The sequence below is a fragment of the Primulina eburnea genome, chromosome 7 (assembly GCF_022965805.1).
Source record: "Primulina eburnea isolate SZY01 chromosome 7, ASM2296580v1, whole genome shotgun sequence".
NCBI lineage: Eukaryota > Viridiplantae > Streptophyta > Magnoliopsida > Lamiales > Gesneriaceae > Primulina > Primulina eburnea.
In genome coordinates this window covers 9,227,619-9,255,007 of record NC_133107.1, presented here as the reverse complement: position 1 = coordinate 9,255,007, position 27,389 = coordinate 9,227,619, and the positions used below count along the sequence as shown (strand labels likewise).

The 27,389-nt window shown below is 32.2% G+C and overlaps 2 protein-coding genes and 1 long non-coding RNA gene across 7 annotated transcripts; 1 reads left to right on the top strand and 2 right to left on the bottom strand.

The window, feature by feature from the left end:
• Nucleotides 1–5,969: 5,969 nt before the first annotated feature.
• LOC140837178 (purple acid phosphatase 4-like) lies at nucleotides 5,970–10,546 on the top strand. Its single transcript, XM_073203234.1, has 6 exons — nucleotides 5,970–6,254; nucleotides 8,181–8,337; nucleotides 8,442–8,549; nucleotides 9,246–9,373; nucleotides 9,498–9,626; nucleotides 10,177–10,546. The coding sequence occupies exons 1-6, from the start codon at nucleotides 6,045–6,047 to the stop codon at nucleotides 10,456–10,458; spliced, it is 1,014 nt and encodes a 337-aa protein (XP_073059335.1). The 5' UTR covers nucleotides 5,970–6,044; the 3' UTR covers nucleotides 10,459–10,546.
• LOC140837177 (uncharacterized) lies at nucleotides 9,777–16,955 on the bottom strand. 2 transcript variants are annotated; one of them, XM_073203232.1, is made up of 9 exons: nucleotides 16,677–16,955; nucleotides 16,468–16,594; nucleotides 16,281–16,356; nucleotides 15,961–16,033; nucleotides 14,573–14,668; nucleotides 12,914–12,964; nucleotides 11,601–11,984; nucleotides 10,745–11,113; nucleotides 9,777–10,019 (listed from the first exon to the last, which is right to left on the bottom strand). In XM_073203232.1, exons 1-8 carry the CDS (start codon nucleotides 16,740–16,742, stop codon nucleotides 10,781–10,783), a joined length of 1,206 nt encoding a protein of 401 aa, XP_073059333.1. In that variant the 5' UTR covers nucleotides 16,743–16,955; the 3' UTR covers nucleotides 9,777–10,019; nucleotides 10,745–10,780. The 2 variants fall into 2 exon arrangements, with proteins under 2 accessions (XP_073059333.1, XP_073059334.1); XM_073203233.1 differs by lacking the exon at nucleotides 14,573–14,668.
• A 4,235-nt stretch (nucleotides 16,956–21,190) lies between these two features.
• Nucleotides 21,191–25,314, bottom strand: LOC140837175 (uncharacterized). 4 transcript variants are annotated; one of them, XR_012119233.1, is made up of 4 exons: nucleotides 25,099–25,314; nucleotides 22,700–22,846; nucleotides 21,921–22,490; nucleotides 21,191–21,829 (listed from the first exon to the last, which is right to left on the bottom strand). It is a non-coding gene; the product is annotated as an uncharacterized lncRNA (long non-coding RNA). The 4 variants fall into 4 exon arrangements; XR_012119232.1 differs by lacking the exon at nucleotides 25,099–25,314 and adding an exon at nucleotides 22,930–23,594; XR_012119230.1 differs by lacking the exon at nucleotides 25,099–25,314 and having other exon boundaries at nucleotides 22,700–23,594.
• Between the last annotated feature and the right edge of the window lie 2,075 nt (nucleotides 25,315–27,389).

The window sequence follows — 27,389 nt, the reverse complement described above, 5'->3', positions numbered from 1 at the left end:
AGATTACAGAATTGGAAAAGCTTGAGAAAACATTTTCCACTTTTCACGCATCGAATATAACTCTACAACAACAATATAGAGTGCGTGGATTTTTGAGATATTCTGAACTTATCGCCTGTCTCCTTGTGGCGGAAAAGAATAACGAGCTATTAATGAGAAATCATCAGGCACGACCTACTGGTTCAACGGCATTTCCTGAAGCAAATGTCGTAAGCAAAAATGAATTTAAATCTGGCAACCAAAATCAAAGTTATAGACAAGATTTTGGTCGAAGACGAAATCGAGGTCGTGGTCGTGGTCGTGGTCGTGGACGTGGTCGGGGACATGGAAATAGTCGTGGTCATGAACGCGGCCGTGGTTTTGAAAATAATCGAGATAGTTACTTCAATAACTCATCTCAAAGGAACGTCCCAAATCATCCACCGAAAAGGCATCAAGAGAACATGAGTGTAAATGAAAATCACTCAAAAAGATTTGAAAGTTCTTGTTTCAGATGTGGTACTCCAGGACATTGGTCCCGTATTTGTCGAGCCCCTGAGCACCTTTGCAAACTTTATAAAGAATCAATAAAGGGGAAAGAAAAGGAGACCAACTTCGCTGAAAACAGTGAACCTTTGAGTAATTCAACTCATTTTGATGCTGGAGATTTTCTGATTGATTTCTCAGACAATGATCAATTTGCGGGTGGAATAAATATGTAAAACATTTTCTTTTTCATGTAATTGTATGATAATATTTTATCGTGTGTTATATTTTGGCATATGTATTGTATTGTATTTTTATAAATGTATTGTCAGTAATTTTATTTCATTGCATATTTTTTTGAAGTTCAAATATGAAAAATACTATGAACAAAGATGAAGTTTGCATACCTGATAGTGGTACAACGCACACTATCCTCCGAGATAAAAGATATTTCTTGGAACTAAAACCAACAAAAACAATGGTGAATACAATATCAGGTCCTGTAGACTTGATTAAAGGTTGTGGTAAAGCACAATTTTTGTTACCTAATGGTACAAAATTTTTTATCAATGATGCTTTATATTCACCACAATCGAAAGAAATTTGTTGAGTTTTAATGATATATATTCCCATGGGTATGATACTCAAACAATGAATGAAGGGAATGAGAAATATATGTGTCTTACCACATATAAATCAGGAAAGAAATATGTAGTTGAAAAACTACCAATGCTACCTACTGGATTGCATTATACATATATAAGTCCAATTGAATCAAACATGGTAGTTGATAATTCTTCAATATTGATCAATTGGCATGATCGATTAGGACATCCTGGTTCAACAATGATGCGAAGAATTATAGAAAATACACATGGTCATCCATTGAAAGACCAGAAGATCTTTCAGAATAATAAGTTTCAATGTAAAGCATGTTCTCTCGGAAAACTTATTATAAGACCATCACCAACCAAAATCCAAACTGAATCACCAATGTTTCTTGAACGTATTCAGGGTGATATTTGTGGACCAATCCATCCACCATGTGGACCATTCAGATACTTTATGGTATTGATTGATGCCTCCAGCAGATGGTCACATGTATGTTTATTGTCAACTCGAAATGTTGCATTTGCAAGATTACTTGCTCAAATAATAAAATTGAGAAATCAATTTCCCGATTATACAATCAAGAAAATTAGACTTGATAATGCTGGTGAATTTACTTCCCAGACTTTCAATGATTATTGTATGTCTATGGGAATCATTGTTGAGCATCCTGTTGCTCATGTACATACACAGAATGGATTGGCTGAATCATTGATTAAACGTCTGCAAATGATTGCTAGACCAATGATTATGAAAACAAAGCTCCCTATTTTTATATGGGGACATGCAATTTTACATGCTGCTGCATTAATTCGTATCAGACCAAGTGCATATCATAAATACTCCCCATTGCAGCTTGCATTTGGTAAAGAACCAGACATTTCTCATCTGAGAATTTTTGGATGTATGGTGTATGTGCCTATTGCACCACCACAACGAAAGAAAATGGGACCTCAGAGAAAGGTTGGAATTTATATCGGTTATGATAGTCCATCAATCATTCGATATCTTGAACCTCAGACAGGCGACGTGTTCACAGCACGTTTTGCTGATTGTCATTTTAATGAGGAAATCTTCCCAATGTTAGGGGGAGAACAGAAACATACCGAAAAGGAAATTACGTGGTATGTATCATCATTGTTACATATGGATCCAAGAACAAAACAATGTGAAAATGATGTACAACAAATTGTACACTTGCAAAGAATAGCAAATCAAATACCAGATGCATTTGCAGACACAAAAGGGGTAACTAAATCATATATACATGCTGCAAATGCCCCTGCTCGAATTGAAATTCCAAAGAAACAAATTGAAAATACTCATGATGTCATTAAACGCCTGAAGCGTGGAAGGCCAGTCGGTTCCAAGGATAAAAATCCTCGAAAAAGAAAATTCATAGAGAAACACGATGATCACAAAATAGAGAATGATGTTCCTGAAGAAACACATGATGATCACAAAATAGATAATGATGTTCCTGAAGAAACACATGATGATGAAAATGTTCTGTCAGAACCACAAACTGACGAGAATCGTGAAATATCTATCAATTACATTAATACTGGAAAAATATGGAACCGAAAAGATATAGAAGAAATTGATGATATATTTTCTTATAATGTGGCAATCGACATCATAAATGATAATGAAGATCATGAACCAAAATCTTTTGGTGAATGTAAAAATCGACAGGATTGGGTAAAATGGAAAGATGCTATCCAGGTTGAATTGGATTCGCTAAATAAACGTAATGTTTTTGGACCTATAGTCCTTACACCTGAAGGTGTAAAACCTGTTGGATACAAATGGGTTTTTATTCGAAAGCGAAATGAGAAAAATGAAATAGTAAGATATAAAGCTCGACTTGTTGCACAAGGTTTTTCTCAAAGGCCTGGAATTGATTATGAAGAAACGTATTCTCCCGTGATGGATGCAATTACGTTTCGGTATTTGATTAGCTTGGCCGTATCTGAAAATTTAGAAATGCGTCTTATGGATGTTGTTACAGCTTACTTATATGGATCACTTGATAGTAATATATATATGAAAATCCCTGAAAGATTTAAGATGCCTGAAGCACAAAGTTCAAAACCCAGGGAATGTTATTCTGTGAAATTACAAAGATCATTATATGGGTTAAAGCAATCAGGTCGAATGTGGTATAATCGACTAAGTGATCACTTGATGAAAAAGGGATATGTAAATAATTCAATATGCCCTTGTGTTTTCATTAAGAAAACAACATCCGGATGCGTAATTATTGCTGTATATGTTGATGATTTAAACATCATTGGAACGAATAAGGAAATTCAAGAAGTTGTGTCATACTTGAAGGAAGAATTTGAAATGAAGGATCTTGGAAAAACCAAGTATTGTCTGGGTTTACAAATTGAACAAAAAGAATGTGGAATGTTTGTTCACCAGACAAATTATACAGAAAAGATCCTTAAACGTTTTAATATGGATAAAGCAAATCCTTTAAGTACTCCAATGGTTGTTAGATCATTAAACATAGAAAAAGATCCATTCCGTCCATGTGAAGATGATGAAGATATTCTTGGTCCAGAAGTACCATATCTAAGTGGCATCGGTGCCCTTATGTACCTTACAAATTGTACAAGGCCTGATATATCTTTTGCCGTAAATCTGTTGGGAAGATTTAGCACATATCCAACAAAGAGACACTGGAACGGAATTAAACATATATTCCGTTATCTACGAGGAACGACAGACTTGGGATTTTTGTATTCAAAAGATGCTAATTCAAGTATGATTGGTTATGCTGATGCTGGATACTTATCTGATCCACACAAGGCACGTTCCCAAACTGGATATGTATTTACTCGTGGAGGCACTGCAATTTCTTGGCGTTCACAGAAACAAACGCTCGTAACTACTTCATCAAATCATGCTGAGATTATTGCACTACATGAAGCAAGTCGTGAATGTGTGTGGTTAAAATCAATGACCCAACGTATCCAAATCTCATGCGGATTATCATTCGATGAGAAACCTGTGATACTATATGAAGATAATGCTGCATGTGTTGCTCAAATGAAAGAAGGATACATAAAAAGCGACAGAACTAAACATATTCCTCCTAAGTTCTTCGCATTCACCAAGGAGCTTGAGAAGAATAAATGTATTGATGTTCGTCACATTCAATCAAGTGAAAACTCATCAGATCTCTTCACAAAGGCACTTCCTACGTCAATATTCAGAAAGCACATATATAATATTGGGATGCGCAATCTACGAAATTTGTGAAGAATTGTTCATGTCAACATCAGGGGGAGTTTACGTGACTGCACTCTTTTTCCCTTACTATGGTTTTTATCCCAATGGGTTTTTCCAAGTAAGGTTTTTAACGAGGCAGTACAAAACACGTAATGAAGACATCATCGTATCATGATCATCATCACAAGGGGGAGTGTTGAAATATTATTTAAAATGTGAAAAATATTTGTGTTGAAAATGTGAATGTTGAATGTTGAAAAATAGGTGTTGAATATTGAAAATTAGTGTGTGATGATGTAGGTAATGATGTATTTTATTTTTGGATTATGTGTAAAGATTTCCTATAAATAGATCTCTCATTTGTGAAGAAAATCACAATTGAGTAGAGAGAAAAATATTATAAAGTGTGTAGTTTGGTAAATTTTGAGTGTTTGAGATTTTTACTTTTTACCATAAATTTTTACTTTTTCACAACAAAACTCACACAAATTTCCTTTATTTCTTCACAATAATTGGATCTTGGAAGTTTTTTTGTCCTATTTTATGTCGTATATTATAGGGGTCTATCCACATAACATGTATGGTCATAAATAATTCACTTACACTTGTTAGTTAGAACTCTATATAATAATATTAATAATAATAATAATAAGAATAATAATAATAATAAATATATAGGTGTGTACATTATTTTGGGCTGACCTGTCGTACCCTTTTCTTTCGTTCCACATCCATTCATTGAAAAGTTTTAAAATAATCTCGGTAACTTTTATAATATTTTAATTCATTTTATTATTTTTTTTTTTTAAAAAAAAATAAGCATCCTGTCTTGTGAATTTGTGTATCATCACATGTATTGTCATGAATGATTTTGAATAAAGAGAAATTATATATAAATTGTGATATGTAAATTTGATTCGAATACGAATTTTATTTTATAAAAAAAAAATCGATCGAAATCGGTTAATTCTTCCTGTTTCATTTCCTTTTTATAGAAATAAGTTTAACATACGACCTACAAGCAGCAAGACTTCTTGGTATATCCAACTCATCGATTGCTAAAGCCATAAGGATTTGAAGAGTATGTTTCTTGTGAAACGGTCTCACGAATTTTTATCTGTGAGATGGATCAACTCTACCGATTTCACAATAAAAAGTAATATTCTTAGCATAAAAAGTAATATTTTTTCATGGATGATCCAAATAATATATTCGTCTCACAAAATACGATCTGTGAAACCATCTCACACAATTTTTTGCCATATTTGAGAGAAACTCGGTTAGATAAAAGATTTACAGTTTACAAACATAATCTTTGAATCAGATTTTCTATTGATAAATGCTGCACCATAAAACTGGATTAATAGTTGAAGATTATAATATTTCTTTTGCTAAACGATCAACGAATTAAATTGTTCGTACTTTAATAAAGAAAACTGTTTCTTTGTCTTGTCGGAGAAGACAAATCTTTCCTACCCTTTCTTTAATCTCCGAGGTAATTGTGTTTAATCTTAGTTTAAATATAGTTATCGTGTTTTACTATTATACATACATTGTAAGCTTCATTATTGAGTCAGCCCTGTGGCAAACAAAGATTCCAGCCAATCACACTCCACACACGCATATAATATCTATATATATATATATATAGAGAGAGAGAGAGAGAAAGAGAGACAGAGAGAGTAGAAGCTTTAGTTTTCCATCTATTCCGACCATTGTCCTGCCTGAATATGGTTTCCAAACGTTGTAATTATAATAATTTTATCCTGAAAATATTTCTGATTCTTGAAATTAATTATATTTGTACTGATAATGGAGCTCACGCTGATAATCTCCCAAGATTCGAACATCCGGCCAAATCCGACGGCTCCCTGAGCATCATGGTGGTCGGAGACTGGGGAAGACGAGGACTATACAACCAGTCTGCTGTCGCCCACCAGGTTTTTTATTTACTTTATTTTCATTTATTTATACATAAAATTACAAATTAAAGATTTTATCTGTGACTATTATTTAGCTAAATGATTCCCAATAGTTCACTTTCGATTTTATTTACTTTGCTTTTTATATTAGCGTCCACAACTAAAATATAAATGTTCTATTTTTAATTTTCTGTAAGCTACAATAAGAAATAAAAAAGATTACAATTTAAAATTTGGTTGTTGAATTACTCGATGAGGTAGGAAATTACTACTGGATATCCGATCTGATATATTTTATATATAAAAATAACTCGAACTTGAATTATCTGATTTTTCGTATCAGACATCGGAATATATATATATATATATATATATATATATATATATATATATATATATATATATATATGTTGGTATTTCACAAAACTTTTTTTTTTTTCAAAATTAATAGTCGTTAAATTCTTATGTCTTTAAATATTACTTAAATCAGAAGCATTCTTATCTTTCTTTTTTCTTTTTTTTTTTTTTTGAATCCAAAGAAGATTATTACAATTGAGTCTCGAACAAAATACCTCGTTTAACTTGGAATTTTAATATGATATGAACTTTTTTTGTTTGAATCTTGAAATTCAATCAATTTTGACACTTAGACAGCACGTTGCTTGGTGGCTTGCTAAGAGTTTATTCCTTCCACGACTAAAATATTCTTAATCGGATATTCCATTTCAACCTTTTATTTAGTCTTTCACTTTTCTTTTTATGAATCCAATATTTGGCAAAAACTTGTGTGAGACGGTTTCACAAGTCGTATTTTGTGAGACTGATATCTTATTTGGGTCATCCATGAACCATATATTTCTAAACTAGCTATTTCTTGAAATTGTTTAGCATATGTTATTTATAACTAAAATATTTATTGTCAAAAAATATTTATAGATTTTTTAAAAAGAAAAATATTTTATAGATTTTAAATATAAAAATAGTAATAGATTACACAAAAAGTACACATTTGGGGGATCAATCAAAATTTTATGTAAACAAGAAGTCATAGTTAGGGGAATATTTATCAAATAATAATAGGATAAAAATGTGAAGTGGAGTGTAAGCAACACTTGTTGGATTGTAAATAATACTTCTATTTTTTTATGTTAATGTAATTACTAATATATATATATATATATATATATATATATATATATATTGTTATTTTTTTATTTAACTTAAGAATAATGACATACATAAAGAATAAAAATTCAATTTATTAATTTGCTATTTCAGTAGTTTTTATAGTAGTAAATAAGTTTTAACTTTTATCGAAAAGAATGTGTTGGGAATTAATAATTATCTTTGTTAGAATAGTGATTGAAGTGTGATGCTTAATATGTTCTATAGTTTAAAACATTTGAGTCGTATCATTATTATCTGTTGTGATTTTAATTAAAACAGTAAATGTTCAATCATGCTATTGATATCAAAGTAAAAAATTATGTGCTCGACTCTCATGAGTTATAAGATTGTGTAATTATTGGGAAGTTGAGTGATGAGTAACAATAATTGTCCATTCCAAGATAATGATCGAAACGTAACGTTTGAGCTACTGTATGATTTAAAAGATTTGAGCTGAACAATTATCACTAGCTATGGTTTTTGATTAAAAAAAAAAAAACAAACAATAAATATTATATTTCAAAAGGTTTAAATTCAGGAAAAAAAAATTTATTGCATTCAAATTCATTGCTAATATAGTGCGTCCTATATGTGCCCGTTTCTAACTTTTTTAAATAAAAAAAAAAATCATATTTTATAGTATGTCTCATCGTAATATCATCGTTGTATCCATTTCTGTATCCGATACTTTAAATTAGTTGCTAATAAGATATCGACGATGATAAAAAATAATTCAAAAGCGTGTTTTTTTTTTTTTTTGCTTTTGATATTTGATAGATGGGAATAATTGGGGAGAAGATGGATTTGGATTTTGTTATTTCAACTGGTGACAACTTCTATCCCGATGGATTGACTGATGTAAATGATCCAGCCTTTGATCAATCCTTTACAGATATATACACAGCTCCAAGCCTACAGAAGCAATGGTATAGTGGTAATTTCCATAGCCCTCTCTCAAATAATTTTATTTTAATTTTAATTTTTTTAATGGTCTTTTTGGCATATAATATGTATATATTATATTATTTTTTAAATCAGTTTTGGGGAACCATGATTATAGAGGAGATGCCTTGGCACAATTGAATCCTCTCCTCAGTCAAAAGGATAGTAAATGGTTTTGCCTAAAATCATTCATTCTCAATGCAGGTTCGTATACCATATATATATATATATATATATATATATATATATATATATATATATATATATATATATATTCTAATGATCTTTTTAGCTGAAAATTGTTAATTCGATTATTGTTGGTAAAATATTTGTCCAATATTTCGTGTATCGGATTAGATAAGAGATTTGTCTCACAAAATTGATTTGTAATACGATCTCATGAAAGTTTTTTTGTTTATACTATGAGAGAAAGAAATTCATATCTACCTAAATAACACTCTAACCCAAAATCAATTGAATTTATTTCGTCATTAATTCTTGATTCCTATGGAAAAATTGGAAACTTCCTAGTGTAAAAGGCAATAGTCTATCGAGTTTTTTTTTTAAAAAAATTCGATAGTATGTTAAAAACTTAATATAATATTATATGAATAATTATCCTAATGATATTTCATTTTTGTGAAATTTAAGTGTACAAATAAAATTTACAAAACCATTAATTTTACTCTAGATTTCACCAAAATAGCCATTAGATAGAAACAATGTATACAAGTTAAATATTACATACAAAAACAAAAAAGTGAAAGCAATGTTGGCGAAGGACAAACAAAAGGCCGACCCACCATTTCAAACCAGAAGGGTGAATTTACTTTAATGCCATTCCAAAATTATATTTATTCAATGATATTATTACATTTGATTTTCCCCATTTTTCATCAGAAATTGCAGAGTTCTTTTTCATAGACACGACACCATTCCAAGATAAATACTTCACCAATCCTGGAGACGAAGTGTATGACTGGAGAGGGGTGCATCCCAGAAACAAATATATTTCAACTCTCTTAAAAGTAAAATTTTTACATCCTCTCAAGAAATTAAGTTTAATATGGAAACAAAGTATTCTTTAAATAAGAAATTATTTATTTTAATTCTGCAGATGAAATCAACTTATATTTTCTTAATATAATGTAGGATTTGGAGTCAGCATTAGCAGAATCAACAGCAAAATGGAAAATTGTTGTTGGCCACCACACAATTAGAAGTGCTGGGATTCATGGAAATACTCAAGAGCTTGTGCATAAGCTTCTCCCAATACTCCAGGTATATTACATCTGTAGAACGTTTCTTGGATAAGATTCAATTTTTTTCCCATATGCCCGTTATTCGCGACGTTAATCGAGTATTCATAGTATGTCATACATTTAGCCATTTCAATACAACATATGAGAAACAAGTATAGAAAGTTCGAACTAGTCAACAACATATTTCAAATTTATATTCAGCAACTGCATAATCGGATTATAATGTGATATTTTGGTTATGGAGAAGTTTTGATCTAGTACTTTCTCATCGAGTCGAGATAATAGAAAATTACGCACCTTCCATATCAGCTATGTCAAACCATTTCAAATATCCCGAATTTTACTCTGTGGGTGCGCCATTTCCCGTGTTACCAGTGTCTCCTACACACCATGATATCTTCACGAAGTGTATCTGAGTAGGACAACAGAAGAATACGGATTCAATATAAGAAAAGATGTAGAAATAGTTGTAGAATATTTACTTTATGCTCAGTTAGATGGATATCAGCCATGCATTTGATATATGGGTGTTATATGCTAGTATTGAATGAGCCGTAAAAAATTTGCAGGCAAATAATGTTGACCTCTACATAAATGGGCATGATCACTGTTTGGAACACATCAGTAGTGCAGATAGCCCACTTCAATTTCTAACCAGTGGGGGTGGTTCTAAGTCATGGAGGGGTGGCTACAATTGGTCAAATCCAAATGAAATGAAGTTCTATTATGATGGGCAAGGTTTCATGACCATGAAAATTACTCAAACTGAAGTTGAAATCAACTTTTATGATATTCTTGGCAATGTAATGCACCAGTGGAGTGCATCGAAATCATTGCTCTCCAAAATTTAGATTGTATATTTTGCGTAACGCAAAAATATTGTACGACCCTGCGATGTAAACGATTATCATTTGTAATATATTATTTAACTTTGCACGATTTTCATGTTCCCTACTTCATAGATGCCTCCAAACACTTGCAAGATTGAGGGATGTTAAAGTAGATTTGTGTCCACCTAATATATCATAAATTCAGCCGAGTCAAGATTCCAGACACATTCCATGTTGTCTTCCACATGAGATAAGAGTATTACACTACTTACTCGCCCATGCAAGGCAAAATATTGTTGGGTGATACCTGATGGATGATGTCTATTACTCAACGAATCCAATGTCAAGACTGAGGCAAACAGAAAATAGCTTGATACATTTGCCAGTGTGGTAAGCTTGTGAGTATATCTTTTTGCAGGTTACAGATATAAGCTTCCCACTCGAAAATTATGGCAAAAAAACTAATCCATTCGAAGGATTGTTGAAAATTCTTCTTGCCATGTGTCAAGTGTCCAAATCTTGTCTCAGCAGATTGAAGATCCTTCAGAACAGCGGCTTTCAAGCAGTCAATTTTCTGCCTCTGTGATTCAGACAAGGATATGACATTGATAGATGAAGAACCTTTTACCTCCGCTGTGTCCGATTCTGATGCTTTCCAATTGTAAAAGTTTACCACCTATTTGATACAAACGAAAATATATAACGTATGCATTGGAAAATAAATGAAGCCTAAAATGTTTCATTTTATTTCAACCACATTATGGATTATTCATTACCATGACAAATTGCCCAGAAAATAGAAGAGCGCTCATGTAAAAGTATTTTTTTCAAATTCCAAACTCGTAAATGCTATATTCACCAGAAAATTTTCAACATGAGGGTTCTGATCAGCTAATAATAGCACATTTGGAGTAAAGTACGGAGTTGTAAATGCACTAAACGCAAGTCATCAAAATTAAGCATAGAATAAAAATACTCGTGACATTCTAACACTCATTTTATAACCAGCTTGTCCATTCTCAACCGCTTGCATAACAAAATGAAACTTCCGATTTCAATTGAAGGAACTATTAAAAACTTTCACTACTACCGATTTCAGATCATGCTCCTTGTAGCACTTTCATGCACAGTATAATTTAGAGCAATTGTCAAGGAACAAATACCTGCAGGGCATGCAATATGTTGACAAATTCCCATACGAGTAACTCATTGCCACGTACCAAATGTAAAGGTTTCTCTAGTAACTTCAAGTTGCAAGATGAATCCAATGAAGGTACATAACTTTCTTTGTCAGATGCAGAAATGTCAAATCCAAGAACATGTAACCTTGCAAAGCATATATCAAATCCTGATTCGTATATTGAAGCTTCTTCAGGAGGGAACCAGTACATATTATTGGAAGCTCGTAGAGGAAAATATGAAGGAATAGCTCCTTTAGAGATATTTAATGTATATTCAGAAAGAGAAAGAAGAAGTTTAGCATCTTCATCATGAGATGCATCACGGCTGAACCACAAAGTAAGGGTAAGCCTTTCTCCTTCAGTGATCTGTCAATCAGTGTACTTATAATGAGCTTGAAAAAAAACATGGAACTGTTGAAACTTTTCGCATACCATGTATGATTAAGTACTACAAATGAACAAAAATCAAAACATTTTTAATCAAAGTAAGAGCAAGTCTTTCTCCTTCAGTGATCTGTTAATCAATGTACACAAAAATTAAGTAATTATAATGAGCTTGAAAAAATGGAATTGTTGAAACTTTAAGTATATCATGTATCATTAAGTACTTCAAATGAAGAAAAATCAAAACATTTTTTAACAAAGAAGTATGAAGTTGGGAACATGATACTAAACCTATAAATAAACATTCTTATGCACATACAGAACAAGTAATAAAAAAATGTGTCTATAAATATAAACATTCCATCAAAAGTTCATTCCTTAACTGAAGTTCTATTCGCAAGTCGTCTATTTCTTTTCTGCTGACCACATTTTCAGTTGAACCTTTAGCTAAACTCAAACCAAGAAGCTGGCGAATAACAATTTGGCTTATCCCAAAAACTGCACTCAGATTCTTTCAAAAAATCAGTTTGACGTGCAAGAGAGAAACAAGAAAAATACAGGTTCTGATCTCACGACCATGGCTAGAAACAAGTACATTCAGAGTCAGTATCTTAATAGAACTATAAGAATTTCCTAGTCCACTCGTCTTCTAAACCAGTACAGCATGGGTTCTGAAACGGGGAGGTGATCTGACTGTCAATATTAGTTTATACATAGCGAGCAGAATTTAATAATTAATCTGGTCTCACTCCTTCACTGAGAATTAGAAACTTGCAATCTAAAGTTCTAAACAAGTATCGAGAATGGAAAACATACTCATGAAATCTAACCATACAATAATAAAGCAAGTAAGCAGAGTGCTTATGAGGCAGGTGAGTACACAAGTGAGAGAAAAACCAATGAGTGGCTACCTCGCCAACAGAATGAACATTTTTGTTGTCCGCTGTATATATGATAACATCCTGAAATTATGTATAAAAAATATCGGTAAGGAGTGAAGTAGCATGGTAGCAATAATATCTCTATTTTACGAGAAAGGAACATCAATCATCCACATGTAAAGAAGCTTTCACTATTTCAAAACTTTCACCATCAATTTGGTATTTCTTTTCTCAAACATCAGATTACTAACACATATTCAATTAATCAATCAGGATAACATAAATGATTGCTAGGATATTTGCAGACTCAACTTTAGCATCAAGGACATTAGATCCAAAATAAGGATAATTTGATATACATCTTATGCTTATGAGGCTTCATTCTTTTAGTAATACAAGTCCCAAGATTATATATTTATAGTTATCTATGTATTAGGTCCTATTAAGTTAAAGAATAAAAAAAATTGGCAGCCCAAAATTCTGTAATGATCCGTGTTATAAATGTGTAAACTGATCTGGCTTTTTTCAGACTTTCAACATTTGCAAAAGCAAAATTAGCAACCTTCCACAACATTCTTTCCCCTTCCAGTTTCTAACTCCCTTTCTGGTGGGGTGCAAAATTTCTTTTTGGCACGCTGGGATCACTCGAGACCAAATAAAGCCAGTGAGAGATTAGTGAATTTTGGATGATGTCGGATTTAGACGAAACAATATGCTACTTAGATTGTAAACGGGCTAACGAACATGACTCGTGCTTAAGCCGTGAGCCTGAAAAGCTTTTTGGCAACTTTCTTCATTCAGATCTTCAAATTCGCGTTTTTTTTTCCGTTTTGGGAAGTTATTGTTTTGTCAGTAAATCGAGCTAAAAAAATCGGAATTCAATTTTGATTTGATTTCTTTATTCCTTAGGCAAGATAGTATCTTTAATTATAATAACTATTTTTTTTTCCATTTTTGGAAATATTTCCCCATTTTGGTTGTTGTGAGCTCGTTCTACATAAACGTACATACTATTGAGGTAAAGAAATTTTCGAATAGAATTATTGAGTGTCATTTTACATTATTTTCGAGATTTTACTGGCATTCTATGTGCATCGACAAGTTAATCCTTGTTACTATACGCTTATGCTACATCACGTTCCACCCATTGATAAGTATCATAGGCATCTCATAGGTGCACACACTGCTGACACCACAACAATATTCTCAGCAGATAATAAAGATTTGTCACAAAAGAATGTCATTTGACAATCAATGAAAACCACATACATAGATCAACAATCGAACTGAATCACCTTTCTTCTCAACAATCCATTGACTGCAATCAAAAGGCCTTCCACAACTCAATTATGATATTTTCACAATCGCATTGAACCCCACTATCATATAAAAAACTGTGAGCTGCAACCTTTCTTAACTTATTCCTCTAGAAAACTCAGGGCACAGCCGCACAACTAATTTTATTATAGCTTTTTATCTAGTGCTTCCAAGTTCACAATTGCTAACCCAAGAGAAAAACTATAATGCCTTGGCCAATCATGAAATAAAAAACTCCAATAGGAATCATCGATAGAGGACAAAAGTTTTATTGGGAATACACATTACTATGCCTCAGGGTATAGGTATTCCAACAAAAAATCTACCTTTTGAAAAAATAATGTTCAGAATATCTGATGGAAAATTACTTACGCCAGCCATGGGTGCAAAAGTTGAGGGTTCCCCATCCTGGAAGTAAAACAGACCTCCTTTGAAATCCACCTCGTAATTATTTAAATAACAAACTGCCTTTAACCATAGAGAGAGAGAGAGAGAGTTAGCTGTGGTTTCGAATCCATCAAACAGAGCACAATGTAAGTGAAGTGTAGGAGTCATGCTTGCTTCACTCTAATAAATATCAGTTTTAAATGATAAAAGATAATATACCCTAACAATCACTAACCTGGAACAGTATAACTTCAAATAAAAGACATATGTATTAAAATGGGACTACCACTGATAATGCAGTACCACAATAATCCCAGCTTAACTCTCCAAATTTATCAAATTGTATAACTTTTATCTATCAACAATAAGTACTCATTATCTGGACAACAAAGTTTCTACCTGTATCCACTTTACAAGATATCATTCACGAACATAAAGTATGATAAAGAAAGTGATGACTGGGTTTACAACACTAGTAAATAAAACAACTTATTTGCAATCCTAGATATAATTTATGATAATTATTTCAAATAAGACGTCATTCACAACAGGGTTTCTAAAAAGAGCAATATACACACATATATACATATATATATGCCAAAGAATTTCAGATGGTCGATGTGATAAAACCACAAACCAAAACTAACTAGAATAAAAGATGAGGCCATATTGGAAGCCCCTGAACAACTAGAGTAAGTAATAAAACACTGACCACAATTATGAGAATTTGTTCTGACACAGAATTCTGAATATTTCAACTCCAAATAAAAAGAAAAAAAGGTAAACAACCTTCGCGACTCAAAAGAATAATAAGTTAAATTGCTTCACACAAGGCCATATCAAGAGTTCATAAAGTGAAAATAATATATTCTAGCATGCACCATAGATGTCGTACTGAAAACTAACTATTTTAACATAGTGTAAGCTAAAGGATTAAGGTATTAGCAATTCATTTTGACACAAACTACCATATCAACTTACTCAAGTAAACACGTCTGTATATAACTTAATACTTGCTTTGCATTGTAAGAAAGATTCGATCGAGAATAGTATCCTCGATACATGAGGGGAAGTTTTCACCAAGGCTGTAGCCCTTGCGATGCGGATGATAGCTGCACCAATGTGTTTTCCAGATACACCAAATACTTGGTCCTCGCTTCAGTATTTAACTAGCCTACCTTCAACGGCGAAGACAGGGATATTCGAAAATGCATCAGAATACATTGTTATTTTACTTCTTCCAAATATTTTATGACCATGTTTTTTATTATGCAACTGTAAACAACACCTAATATAACCAAAAGTTTGGTACATGAAAGGGCAAGGATAGCTAAAAAAACAGACGAGGAATGTTATAAAGAGCATGTACACACCGCAAAATCCCTTTGTTTAAGATAGTCTCTGTTATCATCACTGTGCCATCCAATGCTAGACCCCTTGCACCAACTGGTATACAAAAAATAAAATGAGAGAAAAACTTAGGCAAAGGATGGCCAAAAAAAATAAAAACCGAATTTAATTAAATGAGAAACAATGATAACAAATAATATTAATACGCTTACAAACATTTAGTTGGATTGAGTTGGAAAGGCAACCAAAAAAATTATTTTCTTGATGTAACCAATTAATTTTTCCCAAAATTTTACAATAAAATTTGTTCAATTCAAAAACAAGAGATTGATAACAAATGTACCTAATCAGCCCAGTGAACTCTACAAACAACTCATACTCACATCCGAAAAACTCCTCCGCTTTCTCCTTTAACATTTCTGCAAACGCACAAAAGCAATCAAATATAAACCCATTAACAATTATATAACGAAACAAAAAACACCCACTAGTTTTGGATGTTAGAAAAGGATTAAAAGGAATATAAGAACCTCGAATGGGAACGAAGGGCATAATGAGATGGGGAGAATTTGTGGCAATAAGATGAGAGAGAGTGGTGGAGAAAACGTTTGGTCTGTACCCAACTGTGCAACAGCTCTTGTGTATGAACTCCAATTCCTGAATTTGGCATGCAATCGCACGTATATTTGTGTTTATACATATATACAAACAGTAGGACTAAGTTGCGTGTAGAAATGACCTTGCACAGATGTAGAGAAAGGAAATTGCGAAGGATGAGACGCGGGTGCTGCTCAGAATCCGCCATTTTTGTTTCCCCAGGCTTCTGTCCAGCTTTTTTGCCTATTCGCAAACATTATGCGGCAGCTCTCTGCTGACTGCTAATACGATAAGCTTCATCGGTATACACTGCGGTGAAACTACGCATCATAATCGGGAAATGGATTTCAGGCGAAGCTAACCCGCTTGTTTCCATCTTTCTTTGTTTACTGTTTTCTTCTTTTGTTTTTCAATTTTCCCCTTCCTGCGAAAAGAAGCTCAAAAAATTTCTCTCTGACAATATTTTTAATATAAAAAATAATAATTTAATTTAATTAAATGAATATATATATATATATATAACATTATATTTCTTTACAACGTAACAAAGAAAAAATATACTTTTACGATGAAAAAATAATGTTTTTAATTCAAAAGGACATATATTATACTATATTTTTCATAACTTACCTAACAAAAAAAGATAATTTTTACAATGAAAAACAATATTTTTGATATAAAAATAAATATTTTGATCAAATCAACATATATTACACAATATTTTTCATTACATAAATAACAAAAAAAATAAATTTGAAGTGGAAAATAATACTTTTGACTTCAACGAACATATATTATACGATATTTTTTCATAATATAAATAATAAAAAAAATAAAAAATTTATATTGAAAAATAATATTTTGATTAAAACATAATATTTTTCATTCAAAAAGTAATACTTTTTGATATAACAATAAGCAATACAAAATGATATTAAAGAAAATACAATCAGCACATGGTACAAAAAAAATCAAAAGATATTCATATTTATTTTAGGGACAATTGGAGAAAAATCCTTAATAACAAATTTTATTTGGTGTTTAGTCCCAAGTCACTAAAATTTATTCTAACAACCTAAGAGCAGGCGAATTTTTTTTTAAACTCCCTCCCCAATTTTTTTTTAATTCATTTTTCTCTTATTATATTAATTTTTTTATCCCAAATCTCTCTTTCCAATTTCATTCGCATCGGCCGAAGAATCCCTAAGCTTGCTTCCACCTTCACCTTCAAAACTACATCTCACACAAAATCAATGGTTTAAACGATGAAGATTTCAAATGGATTACATAAGGTAGAAAGAATGAAGACAACCAAGTGACATTGGCTGCCATTTTGTGAAGAATCACGGAGAAAAGATTTTTTTGGAGAATCAAGAAAACAAAACAAGTGAGTTTCTTCATCTTTTTTGTTGGCTCTATTTTGTCATTAGTTTGATATTTGTTACCACATTTGTTCTTGATTTCTTTCACTGTGACGATTTCGCAAAATAGAAGAGTTTCTCATCTTTTTTGTTGGCTCGATTTTTCCGGTAATTTGATATTTGCTAGCACATTTGTAATTGATTGATGTTACTGTAATGATTTCGAGAGTAAATCCCTAGCCACCAAAAGCCACTTCGTCGACACCCACGGTGAAGGCAATTGGAAGCCCACAAAATTTTTGGCCAAAAAATACACATATCTTCTATATGCATGTGACTAAAAGAAAAGGTTCGGAACCATATGAATTCGTTTTTCTAAATTTTCGTAGTATTTTTGAACTAAAAAATAAGTCCCTTTTTGTTTGAAGAAATACCTTATTTGTAAAAATATCTTAGTTTTATTATCTCTTCGATAGATGACGATGAGTTTCTGTAAATTTTTGAATTTCCTGTTTTATATTCTAAGTTTTTTTTATGTTGTTTGTGCTATTTTGGGGATTTTGCAAAGATACTTGTCAACTTATTGAATTTTATGTTGTTTGTGCTAGTTGGGGGCTTTTTGTGAATGAAAATAAATTCGCTTAATTTGAACAGTGAACCAGATTCTTCATGTTTGTGCGAAAAAAAACCTTATATTGGTGGAAAATGAATAAGAGAGCATTTTAGGAATATAATTTGAATTTCATGAGTAACTGTGTAATTTTATTTAAAATATCGAACTTTATATGTAATTTATATATATATATATATATATATATATATATATATATATATATATATATGACATATACACATCTTTTTGGTTCCCACAAGATTTTTGTTTTCTTTAAATACATTATTGAAAGTTCAATGCAGAAGACACTAGAGAAGCAAGATATTTGACAAATTTCGATTTTCTTTAGGTTTGTTGGTTTAAGGTTAACTTTTTTTAATTCTATTAATCAGCATGTTATTGTTTTTTCGGAGTTATACTTTAGTGTTGTTATTAAATCGTATGTTATCGTTGATTTTACTTTGTCGTATTGTATTTTAATTATGTACTATTATTTCTATACTATTAGTGGATTTATATATAATTTTATTAGATTTGGTGAACGTTTCATGAATAAGTTTATGAAGAACATTTTTTTAGTTTTTGTATGAATTTTTTTTTGTTTCTAATTTTGTGTTTATTAAAATATTTTTCATATGAAATTTATAACCACTTAATTGACGAAGGTTTTGTTTGATGTCTTGGAGAAATGGAATATGGATCTGAATCATCAAAATTTTCATTCCTGGGTAGCTGCGAGTACAAATATGAGCTCTATATAATTTCAATCTTTAATGGCTTCTCCCTAACAGAGTTGTTTCTTAATAATAGCCCTCCATCAGAAGATGTATGTGACGTTGAATAAAGATGATGACGTTCGTATCATGACCCATCTTCACACATCTATGAAACTGACAATAATTAACAATGAGGGCAATGAGAAAAGACCAAATAGGAGGCCATAATATTGGGAGGCAAGAACTCATGTCTTAATTTTGACTTTCCACATGAATTGGTTTTTTGTTTTTTTTCTTGGTAATGCATTTCCAGAGTGCAACTACTTATGATAACATTTTTATTGTATTTTTCATGGAGATCTGTTGTGAGTGTGCTTCTTGTAAATCTAGATGATGTGTCAATTATATTTTTCAACTAACTGATCATTTACATTGTTATCTAGAACATAAGTATTATTTAACATGTGTTGTCTTAATAATTTCTTAAAAGGTAAAAAATGTAAGTGTTAACAAATTTTTATATTACTTAAAATATGGTTGAATCTGAAGAGGACACAGTGAGTAGTAATGACAGTCATCTTCAAGTTGGTTTGTTAAAAAATTCCATAGACGTTTGGAGTAATTGCATCCGTGAGAACTGTCAAATATTCAAGGATGATGCTGAATTTCGAGTTTATGCTAAAAATTATGCAATTGCTACGAGAAGTTCTTTTTCGTACAGAAAGAATGATAATGAGAAGGTTACTCGTGTCTGTAGTGTAAACAACTGTTGTTGGAGAATTTATGTTTCAAGAAACAAATCTGACAATATTTTTTGAATTAGAAACTGTAATATAATCCATACACGTGGAGATGACAATCTACGTAGTAGAGAACATCCTAAAGTTGATGCTGCATGGGTCTCCAATATTGTGGTGGATAGATTGAGGGGAGAGCCGTCATATAGACCATGTATGATGTTGAAAGACATACAAAGAGATTATGGGGTCGAGTTCAGTTACCACAAGGTTTGGAAAGGGAAGAATTGACTATGCCTAACATTCATGGTGCAGATGATTGGTCTTATGATAGATTAAGATGGTATTTTAGTGTCATCAAAGAAACTAATTCTGGAAGTATTATTGAGTGTGAAATTGACCCTTCTGGTAATAAATTTAAATGATTATTTATCTATTTCAATGCATGTGCAACTGGTTTTGTCAGTGGATGTAGGCCCTTGGTTTTCTTGGATGACACTCATATAAAGAATAAATACAAGGGAAATATTTTGGTTGCTGTTGCAAAAGATGCGAATGATGATCTTTTACATTAGCATATTCAGTTGTGGATGCTAAAAATGATGATAACTGGGGATGATTTTGTTTCCAACTTAAAGGTGCTTTGATTTTACATAACTGTATGGGGTTCGATGAGTACACTTTTTTTCTCCGATAGGCATACCAGAATAATCAAGGTTGTTGAGTTAATATTCCCAAGCAGTCATCATGCGTATTGTCTGCACCATTTGGTAGATAATTTCGTGAAACAGGTTTGTAAGTAATATATATTTCTGTTGGGAAACATTTTTTAAAAATATTGTTATGTGTATTCTGTTTTTTGATATTTTATCTTTTTTTTAATATAGGTCATGCGAAGATACCCACTTCACAACAAGAAACACTGGTCATCTGTGTTCAAAAAAGCTGCATATGCCCGATCAAGGCTGGAGTTTGAAATACATATTAACAATATAATAGCGTCAATGCCACTTGTCAGAGACTTTATAGTTAATTACTCTCCAGAAAGTTGGGCAAATGCATGGTTTCTTGGAATCGGCAGGGTGTAATAAACAATAATATAGCTGAGTGTTGGAATAGTTGGGTGAAATCAGCAAGATTTCTTTCTATTGTGGGCATGGTGGACCACATACGCATTCAAATTATGGACATGATGCACAAACGATGTGAAGCGTCATTGAGGATGGGAACAACAAAAATCTACAACGATCAATCAATTTCCTATTTATTTGTTCTAATTTTCCCCTTGAATCATGTGTCAAATATGATAAAAAAAAATCATGGTAACCATCATTTTTCAACTTCCGCTTTTTGTTCAACCTCTGTAATGCACCCAATACCTCATCTTAAGCATGGAAAATAGCATATTATCATATTCATATTTCATATATGCAAATCAATCATTCATTTTTTTTTAAAAAATACAAACCTGGACTGTCATATCCATGCAAAATATTTCAGAACCATTTTTTCGACTATACCCACTAACAATTTGCATATAACAATTGATGATATTGTCTTTCAATGCATCCCCAAACAACAAATCACAGAATTCAATGCCACAAATTTTGAGTCTTTCTCCTTCCCACACAAGTACCACTACAAGAACAAGAATATGGTTAAATCCAATAAAATATAAACATGAAATAAATTTAAAAATTGTAAGAGGTGTACCTTAGTTTTTCCCCTGTAAGATAATTTATTATGATGTTGCGCTATTTGTCCGAGACTTCTTCGCAACCACAAAAATCTTGTCTACCTTTGAAATTTTTAAGTTTTGACTCATCTTTATCTGCAGATATCTTCTCGTCTTCTACGCTTGTGTCTTCCTATGGAACAATAAAAATTTATCAAAAAATTAAATAAATGAAATCATTATAAAAAAATAACAAACATCAAAACAATTAAAATGCACGATACCTCATCACTAATTACACGATACTCTTTGCGTTCTACATCAGACATTGTTTTGCATCTTGGGGTGGAACTTGGAGGAGTGACGAACATATTTGGCTTTATCTTCTTCACACGATCAGTTCTTGTCATTACATTCTTCACAATTGAAGATATAATAACATTGTTGACCTTGTCCTCTTGCAAACTAGTGACACCATTACCATCATCTCTTTCATCTATTACCTCTCTCGAAGAATCCTACGTGCGAACTTTATTTAATTCCATATCCAACTTAGTGAAACCAACATCATCGCATTTAATCAAATTTGTCACCACATCAACATGATGTACTTCATTGAATCCCCCTAAATCTGTGTCAAAATCTTCAAAAAAAAAAACAATCTTATCATCATTTTTTCCCTCGTCAACTTTAACATCTACCCGATCATCACCACCACCATCCTTTGTCATATTTTCATTACTTTGACAACAGATTTGTCTCAGTATTTGAATCTCATGGAATTGGTCTTCCACAAGTTTTTCCAATCTCCTAATTTTGCATGTTGTTTCCTCATCCTTCATTTTAGATGATACCTTAAAATTTAATACCAAAAAAATTCAACACCAATTTTGAATAAATCATAAAATAAATTTGGTGAATTTATTTGTTTACCTTTACATTTCTCAGTTTATGACCAAATAACTCCATTCCTCACCAAATGGAATTATTTCAAATACCTTTTAGAAAATAAATTTTTTTTGTCACATTTTCTATACTAAAAAATATTCTTAAAACAAAATACATTCGTATGAGTAATTCTTTTTACAAAAGTCTCTGCTTCTTCAACTTTTAACAGGATCTGGCTTTCACCCCAAATAAACAAACGTGGATATGTACGTGGAGATCCGCATACAACTCCTAAGGAAGGAATTTTTTCGTACACTCAAGCCTACATAAATAAAGATACAAATGTTAAAATATAATACTAGTTAGAAAAAATAATGAAAACTCACCATCATCCGACAACACAACCATCCAATTATGTTTTCCTTCCTATTGCTCCTTCCAAATTCCAAATATGTGCACAAATTTTATCGCATAGAAATCTATGAGCAGCGTCTCCCCATGAATATCCAAAAAAATTCGGCAAACCATCAATGTATGAAAATACAAACCGGGGTTTCAAATAGGTACTTAGCGGAAATACTATGCAATTCAACGCAAACAAAATAAACATTCTAACAAAATCATCCAATTGTGATTCATCATCTGAATTAGCTAATAATAAGATATTTTCAGAAATCGTCTTCCTCATGACTTTGCTAAGCTTCCCTGCAAAATAACGTGATAAAAAATTTGACTTTGTTCTGAGATCTTGGTTTACAGGTTGGCCCCCATGAGGTAGACCAAGGACGATAGAAAACTCGAATGATGTGAAAGGGACGACAATGCCCTTCCCAAAGATAAAAGATGAGGAGTCACCGTTGAATTTCTTTAATATCACATCAACTCTGGTACTGTAGATGGAGAGTTTATGCATTTTCAATCATTTACCAAAAGGAGTACTAATGATCTTTGATCGTTGCCTCTCATTGAGTTTTGGTTCAAGCTTGTTCATTATTTTTCGAAAATAAGTAGAAGAACATCGTGACATTGCATCTTTTTCGCTTTGCATATGAGCCTCATTATCATCGATATTTTTTAATCATTTATGCACAAAACACAATTTAAATATATTAATACAACAAATTAAAAAAAATTAAACTTCTCAAATTATTCCAAACAACAAGTACGATCAAAATTAATAACATAACAAAATAAAGACAAACAAGACCATGCAAAGCATATTAAAATTGACAACAAACACTTGCTTGCTGTCACAAAGAAGAAAAAACATGCAAATGCTTCTACATGACTGACCAAATGGATGATTGTACGATCTACCATTTCATCATAAACAATAAGTTCATAAACAACTCTGATTAATTTCAAAACTTTAAAAACAAATTGAACTTAAAAAACTCATAGACTCCAATGACTTTAACAATTTATCGTGCAAGAATACCAAAAAATATCAGCAAAATTTTCCTCCACATAAATCATAATTTAATTAACAATTGCGGTCAATCTCAACCATTTTCATTTGAAAAATTTAACATTAATATATAGCGCAACCATATGCCCGAAAATTAATAATAGACCAAAAAAAGAAACACATAAGCAGAAAAATAAGTTATAATCAAATACAAACATTATACAATTTTAGCATTCAAATTGCCAATAATTCCACCATGCTAACCCTTCTATCATTATTCCACAACCAACCTCAGCTGAAACAGCAAAAATAATTACTTTTCCCACATATGTTTCTCTTCAATTAGCTAATCCATTATTAAAAAAATTGGCAATCTCAACATCTACATAATATTGATTAATGGAACAAAAAGGTATGATAGTTTTAACTTCATTCAACAGGGATACTCACCTTTAAACTTATTCATCATTATAATCCAAATAAATAAATAAACTCCTACTCATATGCTAAATCTTGCTCCAATCCATTTCTCACAACAACACTGTCATAAAATTATAGAAAAATGGGAAGCACATCAAAATCCACATCTTATAATTTCAACTTTACAGAGCATAACAACAAGTGTACCTATCAAGATTTTTTTCTTCAAAATACTACGAAAATTTATAAAAACGAATTCATATGGTTCCGACCCTTTTCTTTTAGTCACATGCGTACAAAAAGATATGTGTATTTTTTAGCCAAAAATTTTTTGGGCTTCCAGTTGCCTTCACCGTGGGTTTCGACGCAGTGGCTTTTGGTGGCTAGGGACAATAACATTTTTTTTTTGCGAAATCGTCACAGTGACATTAACATTTCTGTTTTGAGAAATTTCGTGACAATAACATCAATCAATTACAAATGACATTTCTGTTTTTGCGAAATTTCGTGACAATACAAATGGCTAGGGACAATAACATTTTTGTTTTGCGAAATTTCGTGACAATAACATCAATAAGTTACAATAAATAATATCAAATTACTGGAAAAATTAAACCAATAAAAAAGATGAAGAAACTCTTCTGTTTTGCGAAATCGTCACAGTGGCATAAATCAAGAAAAAATGTGGTAACAAATATCAAATTAATGGAAAAATTGAGCAAACAAAAAAAAAAGAAGAAACTCACTTGTTTTGTTTTCGAGATTCTCCAAAAAATCTTTGCTCCGTGATTCTCTAGAAAATGGGCAGCCGATGTCACTTGGTTGTCTTCATTCTTTCTACATTATGTAACCCATTTGAAATCTTCGTCGTTTAAACCATTGATTTTGCATGGGATGTAGTTTTGAAGGTGAAGGTGAAAGGAAGCTTATAGATTCTTCGGCCGATGGGAATAAAATTTGGAAAAGAGTCTTCGGCCAATGCGAATGAAATTGGGGAGAGAGGTTTGGGAGAATAATTAAAATTATAAGAAAAAAATGAATAAAAAATTGGGGAGGGAGTTTAAACAAATCTCTCCTGCTCTCAGGTTCTGCATAATAAATTTTATTGAGTTGGGGACTGAACACCAAATAAAGTTTGTGATGAGGGATTTTTCCCAAATTTCCGTTATTTTTATTTTTTTTAGGAAAAAAGTTACAAGCTAGTGACAACACCTATAGAGTGACTATCCGATGAATATACCTATAATCAACACTCTAATAATGTCCAAAAAGCTAGCAATATGGGACGAAAGCAGGGTTGTCCTAGGGCATCAAGTACACAAGCACAGAGCATGCCTCAAAGCAATCAATTCAACTACACAGGACACAATTGCAACAGAAAATAAGGACGTTTTAGAGAGAGAATACTCTCCTTTCTCACTACAATGGAAGGACATTTCTTGCTGCTCTTCTCCCTTCTAGCTCTATCATTTGATTAATCTATTATATAAGGTTGTGCTTCACATTCTTCACTTTGCTGTTGATCGATTATCACTACTATCGGAGTCTTCTATTGCGCGAAACCTATGGTGACTGATTCTGGTTTTCGCTAACAGTAGGGCTTGGTTTGTTTTGATACATTCACTCATTTATTGCTCTGTCTTGTTAATAAGATCTACTAGAACATCATCAATCCCTCTCTGGTATCTTTTCCTACCCTCCTTATTGTAATCTGAAATGTGCATTTGCTAGGGTTCTCGGTTGGTATTGATTCGGTTCCATCGATTCCTTCTATTACTGTAATTCAAAGCTACTGCCTAAGTGTTTGTTACATTGCCACAATGAGCATTGATGATGTTGCTGACACCATTGTGATTTCTCACTCCGATCTGCTAACTCACAGCTTCCTAATGGTTGTAGTCATGGACAACACGCTAATGGAGGTAATCATAATGCCTCTAATGTTGCGAATGTTCTGAATAATATGAGTAACACGGCTGCAAATGGGCATAGAGACAATGTTGGGTTGATTAATAATCAATATCGAATCTCTTATGTTAGTTTTTTCAAGAATAATAGAATGTCTAATGTTGATTACAAGCTGGAGTTTATGGAAACTGGCTTCGGTAAGCTGAGGTTCGGAATGGATGACATGGATTCTATAGAAAAGACTTATGGTATTTGCTTGCTTGGGAAGATGCTGGGGAAAAGATATTCATTTTCAAATACACGATAGTGGATGGATTGTGCTTATTTTTCCGAATGATGAAGCTAAGGTCCGAGTGATGAGGGGAGGTTCTTACATGGTTTTTGGGTTTACATGGTTTTTGGGTTCCATATCTTTCTTAAAGAAATGCCGAGATGCTTCAAATTTAGAGAGGAAGAAATTAAATCTCTGCCATATTGGGTTCAGATTCATGGGCTACCTTCGGATTGTTGGAACTTTGACATACACAGTAAACTGGCTTCTAGAGTTGGCAACCCGATTCATATGGATATGCTTACCCATGATCGGAAAAGAGTCAAGTATGCTCGAGTGTTGATTGAGATAGAAGCTTCGAAACCAAAGATTACAGAACTAGAGGTTGAGTTACCAATCGGAGATGTGAAGGTGAAAATTGAATATGAACATGACATCAAATTTTGTGAGATTTGCCATCGTGCTGTTCATAACTCGGCTACTTGCAACAGAAACATGAATACTACTACCACCATAGGTGAAAATACTAATAATCCTACTATCAAACACCAAGCAAAGCAGATAGGAAAATGTAGTTTGGTTGAAAGGCAACTCGGGGGGAAAATCTAGATTTGGGAAAAATTATAAGCATGCTCCCCTTAGACCTACATCAAAGCCTATGACAACAACTACTGATATTTAGATGTCAAGACAGAATGATGAAATCAAGACTAATGAGATAGATCAGCAGAATGTTGATACAATGAGTGTTGATGGTGAAACTCATGTTGATAACCATGCACACATGGTTGAACCTACCAAAGTTGACAAAGGAAATAATCCAATAGCCAATGCAAAACACGATAGCTATGACATGCG

Coding starts and splice junctions, on each gene's coding strand:
- LOC140837177 (XM_073203232.1), bottom strand. CDS start 16,742: ATGGCGGATTCTGAGCAGCACCCGCGTCTCATCCTTCGCAATTTCCTT. Junction 16,357..16,467: donor GCCCTTCGTTCCCATTCGAG/GTTCTTATATTC, acceptor GTGCGTTTGCAG/AAATGTTAAAGGAGAAAGCG. Junction 11,114..11,600: donor ACATATTGCATGCCCTGCAG/GTATTTGTTCCT, acceptor TGTATCAAATAG/GTGGTAAACTTTTACAATTG.
- LOC140837178 (XM_073203234.1), top strand. CDS start 6,045: ATGGTTTCCAAACGTTGTAATTATAATAATTTTATCCTGAAAATATTT. Junction 8,338..8,441: donor ACAGAAGCAATGGTATAGTG/GTAATTTCCATA, acceptor TTTTTAAATCAG/TTTTGGGGAACCATGATTAT. Junction 8,550..9,245: donor ATCATTCATTCTCAATGCAG/GTTCGTATACCA, acceptor ATTTTTCATCAG/AAATTGCAGAGTTCTTTTTC.